The 15,574-nt window shown below is 40.9% G+C and overlaps 1 protein-coding gene across 3 annotated transcripts in view; it reads right to left on the minus strand.

Annotated features, from left to right (window-relative positions):
* UBR2 (ubiquitin protein ligase E3 component n-recognin 2) overlaps positions 1 to 15,574 on the minus strand; it is a 56,976-nt gene extending 41,402 nt beyond the window's left edge. For all 3 annotated transcript variants that reach the window (XM_065679302.1, XM_065679303.1, XM_065679301.1), the window contains exons 1-7: positions 15,436 to 15,574; positions 10,302 to 10,561; positions 7,133 to 7,211; positions 5,494 to 5,607; positions 3,496 to 3,623; positions 2,393 to 2,531; positions 784 to 846 (exon numbers count right to left, since the gene is read on the minus strand). In XM_065679302.1, coding sequence (XP_065535374.1) covers positions 784 to 846; positions 2,393 to 2,531; positions 3,496 to 3,623; positions 5,494 to 5,607; positions 7,133 to 7,211; positions 10,302 to 10,561; positions 15,436 to 15,513 — 861 coding nt within the window. In that variant the 5' untranslated portion in view covers positions 15,514 to 15,574. The remainder of the gene's footprint in view (positions 1 to 783; positions 847 to 2,392; positions 2,532 to 3,495; positions 3,624 to 5,493; positions 5,608 to 7,132; positions 7,212 to 10,301; positions 10,562 to 15,435) is intronic.

A 15,574-nucleotide genomic window follows, 5' to 3' on the forward strand; every position in this document is an offset into this window, starting at 1 on the left:
GTTCCTCCTATGACATGCAAGTCACACACCAAGGAAAGAAACTGATTGCCCATGGGCTATCTTCAAAAATACAAATTAAACACACAGTTAAAGCACGAAAAAGCATTTCCCCTTGTTAGAAATCTTAATAGTTAGACTTTACACATAAAAGCCCTTTGTTCTTTGCATACGTGGCAAGTTAAAAACATGGCACAACTTTATCTGAACAGATATGCTAATGTTGTCAAAATAAGTTTAAGGCCAGTAACTAGTTGCAGTACTTGTTTTTCAGCAGGAGTAGTATACATAAAGCATTTCTATTTCATGTGATTAAGTACTGCACTGCAGCAGTTCAAGAAAAAATAAGTGGAAAGTATTTTTCCCATGTTCTTACATAGGATAACTGTAATATACAGATATTATGCATACATACACACATGTATAAATACACACACAAAATGAAAGGGTATTTGTAGTTTCACACTTAGATTCAATCAGTAGCAATTTCCATTAACTGTGAAAAGACACAAATAACTTCACGCTATAGGAGGAAAACTAGAAGAGTTTAGCTTCACTGATCTGAACTGACATGCAGTTCTCTAAGATGATATTGGAAGTTCCTGATCACACTCTGTCTACTGATGGGAAAAGTTGTCTAGGAACTTCTTTTTAGGAAATGATTTTGGTTGCAAGGCAGACCAGAGTAGACAAATAAATAAAACCAGAGCCTCAACCTGTATTCTGATACCTCTACTGTGCATACTGAGGCAAAGATGAGGCAAACAAGTAAACAATTTTACTTACCACTATGACTGATTTTGCTTGATCGCAGTACTGAAAGTCTCCATACCGAACAGACCTACGTCCCTTGAAATGGATAAAGGAGTAACATTACCACCAGGTTCTGAACAAGAAGTTCAAATGCTGTTTTACATGAGTATAAAAAATACAGTAACAGTTTCAGACACACCTTAACCACTCTTTCTTTCATTTCCTGTGTGTACTAAGATGTAACCATCACACATTTCAAAACCTGAAAACTTATCCTTAGTACTAATGCATCAATCATTAGTTTGGGCAGAATTTAAAGGTATTTCAGGCATTTCAAAGCCTTTAAAAAGCAGATACTAAAGCTAACTGGTCTTCTAAACATACAGATAAAGCACCTGATTTATTTCCAAACTGGAAGGCTTCCCATCTTTATATACTGTTAACACAATACATTAAAATAGTTGACTGGATTTATTATGTATTACAGACAGAACAGCTTACTGAGATTTTAGATATGGTCTGATGCCAAATCATTGTTTCAGGCTTAACCTTCTCATTTCTTTTAGATATGTACACACATGCACAAGTATATAAGGATTCATATTTAGGATGAAGGCAGAGATCACCAGAAGGGAAAAATCTCCCAAGTGCATCATACAATCCACGGCGTGTGCTCAAGTCAGCACATCCTCAGAGATTGATAGCGAATCTTTTGGTTACTGATAGCACAGAGTAGTGGTAATACAAAACCAAAGTCTAGTTCAGTGTTAAGTAATATAAAGTGGTTGTATTTCCTTTCCCACTGGCATCCTTGAGATACTTTAACAACCCAAAACAGCAATTCTCCTTGCCATTTTGGAAGAGCCTTCCTCCCCACAGCAACCCCCAAAAAAGGCACAAGCAAACAAAACAATATAAAAACCAACATAAAAAGGCCACTCATTTTCACAGCAGCTGCATAGAGGCCTACGGCACAAATAACAAGATGCAGTTGTCCCCAGGAATTGTCCCTTTCTTGGAATAAAGGCACACAAGCCACAATGCAAACACAGCTGACACCAACATACTCGTTAAAATTATATTCGGCATGTAGTGATTCTGAACTCATTGTTCTTTCTAAACGCTGCATGAAATATATTATCTTTTCCTGCCATTCTCATCTGACAATGATGAAAAAGAAAATGAAATTAAAACCAAAACAAACACAAATATTTCCATGAGCCCTGGAGCAAAAGCAGTCAATTAAGGATTTCATCCCTCACAGTTGACTGTTGTTACCCTGAGAAGCATTTCCAACGCTCAGGAGCACATACAGGGGCTCTTTCAACATCAGCTCCCTGGTGTACAGCAAGGGATGAGCTAAATCTGCTACCTGTCCTTTACACAGCAGAAAGATACACCCTGCTATCTACCCTCCCAATGCTAACTGGGATACGGTTACACTCGGTAGCACTGAGATATACTCAGTATTAAGTCTGGTTTGGATTAGCCAATGAGTTACTAAGGTATTTCAGGGTGACCTGACACACAGGGCCCAAAGACATTAACCACATTTTGTGAAAACAAACTAAAGTAAATGTAGTCATATCAAATCAACATTAGGGTAAGTGTAATCACAAGTTCTAGCCATACATTTACTTACATCTCTATCTACTGTTGTTGCAAAACCAATAGCTTCCTTCTGCGTGCAGTTGACAGCCTTCTGAAGAGTATAAATAACTTGTTCATAGGTATGGACTTCATCATTAAACAGCATGCAGTAGTAAGTGTCACTCTTCTCACTTCAAAGCAAGAATTGAATTCATATAATTCAAAGTAATGCAATTTTAAATATATACTTCTAGGTTAACCAAGTTTTCTAACATGCAGACAACCTAAGCCTGAGCTTCCTTTGATATACTGGAACACAACTCAATCTGACAACCCCTAACTTCTACAGGAATGTGCATCTTTCCTGCAGAACTAAGTCCCAAACGAGTAAAATCTTAAGGCAACACTTAAGTCTGAGTATTATTTGTCAACATTTGTTGATTATGACTTGACATTTTCCTACTAAGAAGAACAATTTGCCTTCCAGTGCAGCTGTGCTCAATGCATTCCCCATAGCTTCTGGGAGATGTCACCCATAGTGGCGTTATTTTACCACACCTGATATGGCATAAAGGTACTATAAGACAATAAAACCTTGGCAGGCTCTCAAAAAGCCCAAACTCCACAATCCTCAAAGCCACAACTTACTAAGCTTACATAGATTCAGTGCAATCTTTTGATTCCCATCCTTTAGTTACACAGCATTCTTACACAACACAAAGATACTAACGAATCCATGATAACTGTGATGCTACAGTCCACTTAAACAGTCTGAATGGTTCAAAACTTTTAAGTCGATCACCAAAAGTACAAAATCCTTTTTCTATCAGAATTTCAGTAACTTGGATCATTAAAAATTAACCTGCCACTTCTTTTACAGTGCTGTATTTTGCTCAGACTTCCTTTTCAATGTTAAGAGAACAAAGGTATCACAAAGATATTGTTTCATCATCAGTATGGAAAGAAATGGGCTGTATCATCACACGAATAAAAAACATGAAAAACAAATCTATTATAATTATTTTATTTCATTGTCTGCACAATATTCCTGACAATTTAGGAAAGGCAGAAAAAGTACTTCAAAATCAAAACCTGCATCTGCTATTGTTAATATCTGCAAACCTTTAAGAGGCAGAAGACAAGGACTATACTTACATCATTTCTAGGCCAGGCAATTCATTTTCCTTTTCCCACGTTAATATATCTACTGCATATTTAAATGTGATGGCAAAAATATTATAAGCTCTTGCTACCATATCTTCTGGTAAGTGCACAAGAGGGTCCTGGAAAATTAATAAAAAGAGCAATTGGGAACTTAAATGAAATTCACAACAGAAATTGTCACATTTGCACCTCTCTGTCAAAATGATGCAAGCATCTTTAACGACTTGCTCTAAATGACCTCACATTTGAAAGGAACAGAGTCAAGAATCATCCAGTTTCCTTCTTCCAGTTCTTCACTAACAACCGCCAAAGCAGTAATCCAGCATTCAATACCAAAATGTTAACTGGTCTCTAATCACTCAAATTTCCACTCACTTCTCCATTTTCACTGTCTTTATTCCCACCTTCTAAGACAGTTTTGAAGATCTTCTAACCTCAGCTGTAAGAAAACCTGCTTTTTCCACAACATCTTCAAAGCAGAATTCGAAGTCACTGTATATTTTGTCCTGCTTACCAATAATTAGTAAAATGCTGAATACAGCCACATACATAATATATGCATATACTGCATTGTTTTATATACATGTATTGAGAGGCAAGTCTTATTCTACCCAAGTTTCTACAAAAACCAGCACACTGGGATCATGATGGATGCTGCGCATCTCTAACATGCTGTGGTAATAATAGAATGCCTAAATATATCTATGCATTTCATAATCATAGAATGGTTTGGGTTGGGATAATGAGCTCCCCATGTCCCAGTCTTGTTTACAGTGAGCTGTTCCCCTTTTGTATGCAGACTATGCACCCGCTTGTCTTTGTTTTGCGCTCTCCAGGGTGATCTCCATTTGACATCAGCAGCAGCCACTACAAACTCATCCTCCTCTCTCTGCCAGAGGAGAATTGCTGCTGCTGCAGGTGGGGGAACTGAAGTGAGGAGGGGAAGGAAGAAGAGTACTGCCTCAGTCTGCAAAGTCTACTTTTTGGAACAGCAAATGAGAACCATTTGCCAACAGCAACCATTTGGAACAGCAAATGAGAACCATTTGCCAACTCTGAATCAGGTAGAGTACAGGTACCACTGCCATTCCTTCCAATCCATTTCAAGGGATTTGTGTGTGAACAGAAAACATTTAAAAGACTCCTCTGAAAGAATTATTCTTCTACTAGTTCAAATGTTTGATGTTCAGAACAACTAATCCCTGCTCTACAAAGCTAGAAAGGGAACACTGCATGCCCTGCAGGTCACCTGGCATATACTGGGTCACTGACTCAATTCCTCATTTGGTATTTCTAAGTATGTGTAACTGCTAGCCAATTAAAATGTTTCACAGTAGCCCAGTTCCTGGTTTATGATTACCTAGTACCTAATTTTGTGTTTGACCACAGCTTCTGCTGTATAAAAATGATGACAACTATCTTTCCAGAACTCAAGTCTGCATTATCTCCAGGAGGCCCTTGACAGTCAGCAATTCACCTGTACTAGTACTGTTGTCTATTTACCTTCTACACCAAACAAGCTTTCATAGACCTCTATCTTATATCTCCATTATGGCTTTCCTTTAACAAGTTGCTTTGATTTTAAAAAGCTGTGCACTTTGCTTTGGTAAGAATCAGAACACATATAGCACAGACAGCTTAACTTAGCTTCCTCACGCACACGATCACACGTGGATGTTTTTTATCATGCAGCAGACTCCCTTCACCTTTCAGAATAGAACAGAAGAACAAAGAAACAGAACTAAAGCTGCAGAGGCAACCAAGAACATACAAAATGAAGCCTTCAAGTAGAAAATGTAATTCTAAATAACTCTTTAAGTTAGGCACTAATTTTGTCTAACACAGTGAGGTTAAATACTACTACTGAATTTCCTCCCACCTTTTATGCATGGTATACAAGACTGAAAATAACTTCATATGAATGATTTATATACACACATATATATACACAGCTGATGTTTTGAGACACAATGCCTCAACTGTTATTACCTCTTCTTCTGCAGTCTCTGAAGTGTTAATTTCATGCTTTTGACAGTAAGGACCTTCTTTCCAAGCTTCTGTATCACCACAGTCACAGAAACCTCCTCCACCTGATGTTGTCATCTACAATTATTTTAAAACAAAGCAGTTCAGGTGAATATGCATATACATACATGCACATTAAGACATGAGTAGTCATAGCTAAACTACAAAAGCATGACGAAGCTTTAGCCAGTACCCTATTAAAGTAGCACAGTGAAAATATGCCTGCTTCTATGGTGGCTGAATGCTTTTCTACTTCATCGGTTTGCTTATGCTGAAAGAAAAGTAAAGAAAACCCCACAAAAACCAAACAAAATCACCCAAACTTCCAACCCCTCCATCCTGCCCCACCTGAGGGCTGCTGGGTTCTCCTGGATGTCAGGGGTTTTGACACTATGACTTGCAATGCCATCCACACTATTCCAGATTCTCAGTTGTAATCTGAACAAAGCTGAATTGTTTCATATAGCACTACTACACAGCAAGCAAAAGATGCGCTGCTTTTAGTAAAAGGAGTTCACAGACAAAACTGACACTGTTCACGTAAGTCTTAGCAAGCACAGAAAAAAGTATCTGAAAATTGTAATGATATATTGACACTGTTTTAGTACCATTTATTTTAAGGCTAAGACCACCCCAAATTAACAAGTGTAATAATACTTTTTTTGAACCACAACTATTAACTGATTTATAGAAGAATTCCGCTTGCACCTATTTCTGGCATACAGGTACATTCTGTATATACAGGTACACCCTACAGATGGACACTGGAAAGAACATTTGCTTGCACTTTTGGATGTCACCAAGACTTGCTAATTCACTACGCTTGCGAACTGAAAACCTACATCCAAGAAGCGTGCTGATATTAGCAAATTGGGCTGGGTTTCTTGTTTGGGGTTTTGTTTTTGTTTTGGGTTTGTGTTTGGTGTTTTGTTTTTTCCTAAATCCTAAAGCTCAGTGTAAGCACGCAATGATCAGACTGACATTAACGGCAGTGCAGTATTGTCAGAAACTGATCTGCAGAAAGGCTGCACTGAGAGTTTTCACTCAGCTTCTTAGTTTAAAAACACACCAAGGCCTTCCTGGGATTCTTTGCAGGGTTTTTTTTAACTCATCTCTACTACTAATAGCAGTATGTTACTAAAATAAAGAGCATCTACAGTTTTAGTTTTCTATTTTATGTTCAAAAGCAAACAAAAATGCTGGTATTGTATAGATTTTGATAATTCAGATGTTTAAAAAAACCCCTAGTTTTAAGTAAAACATTTCTTATTAAAAGTTTTTCAATTCCTTAAAGATAGTCAAACATCATGGTGAAATCAAGTCAAAACCCAACTCTAATGCTGCATCCAATTCACATCTTAAAGATAACACACATTTGTGAGCTTAACTGGTGTGCATAAAATGCAATTGCTTGCTACTTTCAAGTGTTAACTTTCTGAATTTACACTCAAATCAAAACACTCAAGTTCTTGGAAGATTATTGCAGACAGAACCCCAAACTTTGTGTCCATCCAACATTTCAGAATTCTACATTCTTAACCAAGGAGTTTCCTGCATATGCAAAATTAATGACTACAACACGTATTCCAGCAGTATTACTAACCCTGTATCGGTGCTCTCTGTGAATACTTCCAAGAAAGCACTCCATGCATAGCACACAAGTTGGGTCAACTGCACAGTCCCTGAAAACACCAAGAAATGAACAACGACAAAAAAGCAGCGTTAAACAAATGGGTTTGCCTTTAATTACACTTTTTACAACAGGTAATTTTCAAGTATCACCAATGAACCACCCAGCTCAAGTACAGAAAAAGGGAAAGGAAAGAAGGGAGAAACAAATGAAGAATAAAATCATCTGTTCTCATAAAAGAAGAGGCTTTACAGTATTGTTTGAGAAGCATGTATATTTGGGCAATATAGCCATTGAATTCAGCAGATGAGACCAGTATACAAGCAAGTAAACAGATGAATTCCAGAACACCATATAAACTCAAGCAAGCTCTCTCAAGTACAGAGTATAAGCACTACCAATCTCCAGCAACTGGAGAAGACACTTTTTGCACTGAACACTGGAAAGAAAGATAGCACACAAGAGATTACATCAAACCTCTGCTTCTAAGTTTAGCCGTACAAGCTCACTGAAGAGGTCCAAGAATGCAATTTCCTGAACCAGGAGAACACAGACCATAAGGTCCTGTCTACAAGCATTGCTATATTAGATAGAAGAAATATTTCGAGCAAAAGGGGGTAAATGAATGAACAAGAGAATTATGCATTATATTTAGTCTCCCTGAAGAACACTGAAAATACATGAACGTGTGTAACACAAATGACTTAAAGCACCTCAAGATTAAGGGAGTCAGGTTTTGCAATGTAAAAATAACTACCAAAAGAATGAATGTCTTATGATGGTTATTATTAGAATAAGAAATCAGAGAAGCAATTTATTTTGTTTAAAAGAAAACACCAGAGCTCCTATGAAATGTTATTATCAAGAATTCTCTTCATTTCATTTCACCAAATAAATTCAACCAGGTTAATCACTGAAAGATAACCAGGCAACCAGGACTTACTCTGCGTAAAGTATCATTTTCACATTTGTTTTCTTTAGAGGAGCCACTGAAGATGAAAATGTCAAAGTACAACGATATGAAGCTCTTCTGACTTAGATTAATTTGTGTTTCCTGGTAATTCTTCTTAAATTAAAAAAAAATAAACTTATTGCAACAAAATACCTACAAGACTGTGTAGATCAGTTATACAATACTGGGTATTGATTCTTCAGAGATCTAAACCTGTGGCAGTACACTTACTAATTCAGTACCATCTGCCAAGGATGCTTATACTTAAAAGCACACCTGTAAGCTTCCCAACTGGACAGAAAAGCCACTGCTGTTACTGGATCTCGTGGACTCAGAAAACCATTTTTTTTCCTGTACCCCACAAAAGTTTAAACTCTCACTCTTCTTCATTACCAGCTATAAAATCAAAGAAAACTGTTAATGCACAACAGGAAACATGAACAGTCTTACATCTACATTCTGTACTTAGTCCAAAGAAGATGAAACGCTACCTTGGTAAGAGCAACAGCAAAATTATTTTGTAATGACTTTTGACCCTGACTTGAGCAGAAGATTGGATAAGACGGCCTACAAAGACATCCTTTCTAACCTGAATGACGTTATGGTTATATCGCTGTATTTAAATCTTTTTTCTACTCAAACACACGGAGTATGAATAGTACATTCACTTATTCTCTAAATTCTACATCAATGGCTTGCACTATTCTGTTTTCAACATACCTGACAGTATTCCCAAGGATATCATTTATATATCGAGTTGTTTGTCTTGAAAAAGCAGGTGTTTAAAAGAAATTAACAGAACTCCCACAGTTCTCATTAGTATATATGAAGAGAATTCATTCACTAACACATTACTTCTAGGCTGCAATTTGACTTAAATGAAAACACTAGTTCTGGTTTTTCAGTTCTTTGGGACCAGATTTCATAAAAAGGTACTAAAGAAGCTCTGGAAATTCTTTTTATAGCCTCTTGAAAGTCTTCATCCTCCTTACCCTATTCTACTTGAAGAGGCACCTTACCAAGTAAACTATCTCAAGTCCACCCCGAAACAGAGCTTCAGAGAGTAAGGCCAATAAGGTATCGTGTTTCTCGAAGAGGAGGCTACTAGACAGTAACATTTGTCTAAGATCATTTCCATCCCCTAAATGAAAGGGATGAAAACCCAGAAAAACAAAACCTTGCAATGAAACAGACATAACCCTCCCTCTGCCAACCCACCAAGTGTTCAAGTGTCTGAGAGAGTGGTAGAAACCACACACAAAACAAGAAGAATCTGTGGCAGAGAGGGTAAAAACTAAAACTACAGACAGTTCAGGAAAGAGAAGATAAGGTAATTAATATACAGCTAGGGATATACTGGCTTAAAACTGCGGATTTTTTTTTTAACTATTTGGAATTGGTTAGTGGTTTCCTGCCTTCAAGTAAAATGGCATTTTTTAAAGAGACCTAAAGATAGAGGTAGGGATGGAACAAGAAGCTGGTACTCCTATTTTAGTATCCAATAGATTGGTTGAACATGGAAAATGGTCAAAAATACAGCATCAGCTCTGACAGCTGTTATTAAATACCTCGATAACATGCACACAAACCTGTCCACTTACTTACGATTAATGCGCTTAAATCACACTGACAGTTTACCCCAACCACTTTCTTAATCTTATAGAATCCCAGCCTGGTTTGGGTTGGAAGAGATATTAAGATAACCCAATTCCAACCCCTGCCACGGGCAGGGACCCCTTCCACTGGAGCAGCTTGCTCCAAGCCCCTGTGTCCAACCTGGCCTTGAGCACTGCCAGGGATGGGGCAGCCACAGCTTCTCTGGGCACCCTGTGCCAGCGCCTCAGCACCCTCACAGGGAACAGCTTCTGCCTTAGATCTAACCTGAACTTGCCCCGTTTCAGTCTGAACCCATCACCCCTTGTCCTATGGCTGCAGTCCCTGATGAACAATCCTATATTTCTTTTGTACAGAAAATACTCAATATTTTGCTAACTCATATTTTACCATTTACAGATCCGTAGTGCGGTCATTTTCCCCTGGCTCAAGCTGTCATGAAACACTGCAAGGTTACTTTGAACTACATTTGGGATATGAACTTTACATGAGGACAGTGTATTCTTACTGAAAACCGTTCGCTTAAATTACAAATACTCCAAATTCTAAACACTTCAAAATGCTCAATTGAACTACCTGCAAGAATATGTAGGCTCTCCCACTTTAAAAACACGGCCACAGAGATGGGAAGGTTTGTTCGCTTGCTCAAGCTTTGGAAAACCAAATGCAGGATCTTCACCACAGAGGTACCATTCCATGGGTCCCAGCAGAACGTGTTGTGCCAGCATGTCTTCCTTTTGTGGGGCAGGGTTAGGCCCCCTGCAGTAAATTTTTGGTACATAGTAGGCTAGATGCTGGTATACTTCTTTCTGAAGGTCATTTGCTTGCAGCCATTTCTTTCAAATGAAAAGGAATAAGAACACAAATTGTTCGTTAATAAAAATACCAATCACAGTTCTAGCACCAAGATGACTTTTTAATTTCTAAATCAAACAAACTAAACTGGCAATGCAAAGCTAGAAAGACACACTTCCTTCTAAGTGTGAAATCTAGATGATCAGAAAGACATCAAGAAAGGATTCATTAGCTTCCCTGCCTGCACATTTTATCCTTTTGACACACAAAACTCTTTGCAAAACCACAAGATTTAAGAGACGAAATTGTTACAAATTTTCCTCTGGGATGCATGACCAGGAAAATGTCCAAGATTAGCAGTGACTGTTAGGATAAGGCCCAGACTATGCTGGTAGCATTTCTCTGAGTGCAGACTGATGCTGCCAGCTGGGGACACAGGAGGAACAGAAGCCTGGAGTTGGCAAGGAACAGCCAAAGACAAAAAGTACAAGGAGAACAGCAAACACAGCATTAGGTAACGGTCCCTCTCATTGAATTTCAACACATCACCTGTGAAAATTAAAGGGACTTGGTTTCTCCTACCACAAAAATAACTTTATTACTATTTCAAGTGTGATGTTAGACCCATGAATTCCTGGACTGGGTTTGTGTGGCTGCAAATTTTGGTAGCAGGGGGGCTGCAGAGGTGGCTTGCCCTACGTCCAACAGAGCCAGTGCAGCCAACTCCAAGACAGACCCACCACAGGCCAAGGCTGAGCCCATGAGTGATGGTGGTAGTGCCTTTGGGATAACAGATTAAAGAAGGGAGAGTGAGGAAAAAACACCTAAGCAACTGTGAAACAGCTCTGCAGACACCAGGGACCGTGAAGGAGGGGAGGAGGTGTTCCAGGCTCCAGAGCAGAGATTCCCCTGCAGCCTGTGGTGCAGCCTACACGGAGGCAGCTGTGCCCCACAGCCCATGGCGGTTATTTCCACCTGCAGCCCATAGAGGACCCTACACCAGAGCAGGGGGATACCCAAAGGAAGCTGTAATCCATGGGAAGCCCACATTGCAGCAGGCTCCTGGCAGGACCTGTGGCCTGTGTACAGAGGAGCCCACACTGGAGCAGGTTTGCTGCAGAAGCTGTGACCCCAAAGAGGACCCATACTGGAGCAGCCTATTCCTGAAGGATGCACCTGTAGAAGGGACCCAGGCTGGAGCAGCCTGTTCCTGAAGGATGCACCCCATGGAAGGCACCCAGGCTGGAGCAGTTTGAGAACTGCAGCTTACGGGAGGACTCATGCTGAAGTTCATGCAGGACTTGTCTTCTATGGAGAGACCTTACTCTGGAGCAGGGGAGGAGTGCGAGGAGTCCTCCCCTGGGGAGGAAGGAGCAGCAGAGACAATGTGTGATGAACTGACCACAGCCCCCATTCCCATCCCCTGGGGCACTCAGGGTGAGGAGGTGGAGGATTCGGGAGTGAAGTTGAGCCTGGGAAGAAGGGAGGGGTGGGGGGAAGGTGTTCTAAGCTTTGGGTTATTTCTCATCATCCTGCTGTGGTTTGATTGGTAACAATTTAATGTCCCCAGGTGGGGTCTGTTCTGCCTGTGCCGGTAACTGGTGAGTGTCTCTCCTTGTCCTTGTCTTGACCCACGAGCCTTTTGGTGTATTTGCTCTCCCCTGTCTGGCTGAGGAGGGCAGTGACAGAGCAGCACTGGTGGCACCTGGTGTTCAGTCAGGGCCAACCCACAACAATTCTCTTAATCAATGAATTGTAAAAAACGATGTTGGTAAAGGTTTTTAAAAGCTAACAGACAAAGATCTGCAGCTGCCATAAGCCACTGAAAAACTCACTGCTCTTGCCAGTTGTTGAATTTGGGATTTTTTCCCCTTGAACACACACAGAGTAAAACAACCCTCTAGGACAACATTTGTTTTATGTCTGCCTTATGGATTACAACTTTATAAAGGTTCAAACTGTAAATTAAGGTTGCAAGGCTTTTGAAATAAACAACTGGGAGCAAGCCCATAGTGTAAGTGTGCACTGATTAAAGCCTGTGTTACATAAACAGCCTTAGTCTGCCATTTCTCATTGTAAATATGACAACCAGATACCCCCTGGCAACTTCAGAACAAGAATTTGGAATCAACCTAAAACCGTACATGGAAACCAAGAATTAATTATACCAAAACAAGCGGGTTTGGTAATCAAATGTTACAGCTTGATTTACTCTGAATTATTTATGACTTACTCTAAAGAAGTTATGATTGAGACAATGGTTGTAGTAAGTTCCTTAGGATACAGCCAGAGGCAGCACAGCACTTAGCCCTTGGGTTTTTTTTAAATGATGTTCACTTACTAATATTCATTTCATTACTGATCATTAATTTACCAGACTACATTTTCTAAAGCAGAAATTGATACTAAAACCACCAAACAACTTAGCTGTAAGCACAGCCCTTAGTAGACTAAGATGCTTTCTCCTCACTTCTCTTTCCTTAAGTGTCAATCCTTAAAATCACAAACAGTCTACTAAATCTTTCTGTATCGATCAATTATTTTTATTCAGCCAGCTTTTTTCCAAGGAAGTCCATGAGAAAAGGCTGCCAAAAAGCCATATCCAACAATCCAGAAGTTTACAGATAATCTCACCAGGATGCAGAGAATACCACGCAAATGAATAAGGCTTTCACAACTGCTTATTTCCCCCTAGCTCATTAATCTTTTCCTCTCACCATTTGCGCCAAGTGTCTCCTACCACCAGGAACTGACCTAATCACAGTGAAACTGAGTTTGTCTCTTCTATATTTTCCATTTAATAAGATCATTTTTAGATTATTTTCTAGGGCACATGTTATTACACCTGCCTTTTTCTCAGGAAAAAAAAGAAGCACTTTTAATTTTAGCTTTTTAATGCAGTAACACACTACTGCTTTCTACCTAGAACATATACTGTGCACATCAGCTACCCTACAAGCTCAGACAAATACCTAGCCAGAGAAAATTCTTGTTCCTCAGGTAAACAGCTTTCCCATCCCCAAAAACTCTGGGAGTAGTTGCCTGAAAGTTAGGTGTGGCAACACTGAACGTCATCACACCTAAACCTCTTTTGGAGCCAGTTCTACACACATAACTGTGCACAAGGCTTTGAAAACCAGCTCCTGGCTCAAGGAATATCAGAAGGAAGTACAGGCTACTAGGACAAGGAAACAGGAAGGTAAGACAAAGTCCTGTTGTGAATGTAGAATTGCGTATGTCTGCTGTGCTGCCCAGGAGGCACTGGACTGAAGCAAAACGACTCAAAATGTGGCAATCTCTTCTTCAACAAAAGCATTTTGTATTCAAGGCAAGTTTTCAATTGGTGTTTGTCTTCTCTTGCAACCTGAGGTCACATAGAAGAAAAGCTAATGTTGCACTCTCCCCAAAGAGGGAAGTGTACCCGTTGTCACTTCCTGCCCCCTCACTCTGCTGCAGCAATTTTTGACTGTCCTGGAAAAGCACTGACCAAATGGTCCATCGGGGCTTCTATTAAATCCACATCTAAAATAAAGAGATACTAGGAGAAGAAAACATGTAATACAAATAAGCCAATTATAGCTTGTGGTAGTGATGACAGAGGATTAAAATGAGAAAGAAGTGACCAAATTTAAGCTGGTGCTTGTACCTGTAGCGAATTCCTAAATGTGCTCCACTTTCGCACATTTGCCTTGGGATTATCTATAATGTGACCCAAAAATAATCTGCTACTCACAAAGACAACACAGTCTGAGTTTAGTTTGGGCTACTTTATGATGTGCTTCATGAACTATTTGGTTTGAGCAGAAAGAAGCCTAATCCTGGAGCTAAACTAGCTAGGATATAGCTAAGGATGCACATTTGGCCATCTGATCACACCTCTGTCTGCATTGTAAAGATATGAGCATAATCTGAACTCTAACACAGCACAGAATCATAGCATGGCTAAAGTAGGAAGAGACCACTGGAGGTCATGCAGTCTAACACTATCTTGTATTTTCTTCTGGAAAGCAATCAATGTAATTCTCACCGAAACACACACAGGCGGTTTTTCGTGTTATAACCTACAGATATGAACAGGAGCAGTCCCAATGTTTCAATACATAAATCCAGTCTCTCAAATGCACAAGTTGTCTGGCATCTGTGCCTGAAACAGAAGTTTTTCTGAAAACTTCTTCTTACTTCACTTTCAACTACTCTTTATAAAAGCGAGAAAAGTATATTAACACCACTAGATTACTTCAAATATTACCCCTATTTCACTACTATTTCCTCCACAAACGCCCCATTCCAACAGCCCTAAGCTTAACCAGTGCAACCCTTTGTTGGAAGAGCATCTTGAATATCCCAGAAGAAAGAAGAACCCCGTAAACTCAGCACTGCAAAACCTTATTTGCGGCCAGACATCGACCTAAATAAACAGGGAAGAAGGAACCTGCTCACGCCGAGGCACGACTGCAAGCGAAAAGGCAGCAAACGAGGCAGGAGGAGTGAGCTTCTCGGCTGCCTGGAGAAGGCGAGGAAGCAGCAAGCGAAGGAGCGCGGTCTGAGCGGCGGCCTCGCTGCCACCGCGGCCGTCCTTGCTCGCCAAGCCCCGGCAGGGCTACCCGCGCCCGGGCGGCTGGCTGGGAGCCGCCACAACAACAGGAAAAGCCGGCTGTGCGCTCCGGCGGACCCCGCTGCTGCAACAGCGACGCCGGCGACCGAGGGCAGCGAGAGGCGCCAGCGCTGCGCTCGCACCCTGCCCGGCCAGCGGCACCCCGAAACCTGCTCGGCCCCGCCACGGCCACACGAACAGCTCCCGGCCCACAGGGCCCCACCGCCGGCCCGGCAGGACGGAGCCGGCCCCGCGGGCCCCCGCTCCTTTCTCTCCCGGCCCCAAGCGCTTCTCGCCCCGCCGGGCCGGGCCGCGGCTTACCCCTGCGATCTCCTCGGCGGAGCACTCCAGCAGGCTCTTGTCAATGGCCTGCACCTCCGCTTCCAAGTCCGCCGCCATCTTTCCCCCCCCCGCGCCGCCGCCGCCGCCGCCGCGGCAGGGACACCCGGAACCGGGCCGG

This window comes from Lathamus discolor, chromosome 5 (genome assembly GCF_037157495.1).
Source record: "Lathamus discolor isolate bLatDis1 chromosome 5, bLatDis1.hap1, whole genome shotgun sequence".
NCBI lineage: Eukaryota > Metazoa > Chordata > Aves > Psittaciformes > Psittacidae > Lathamus > Lathamus discolor.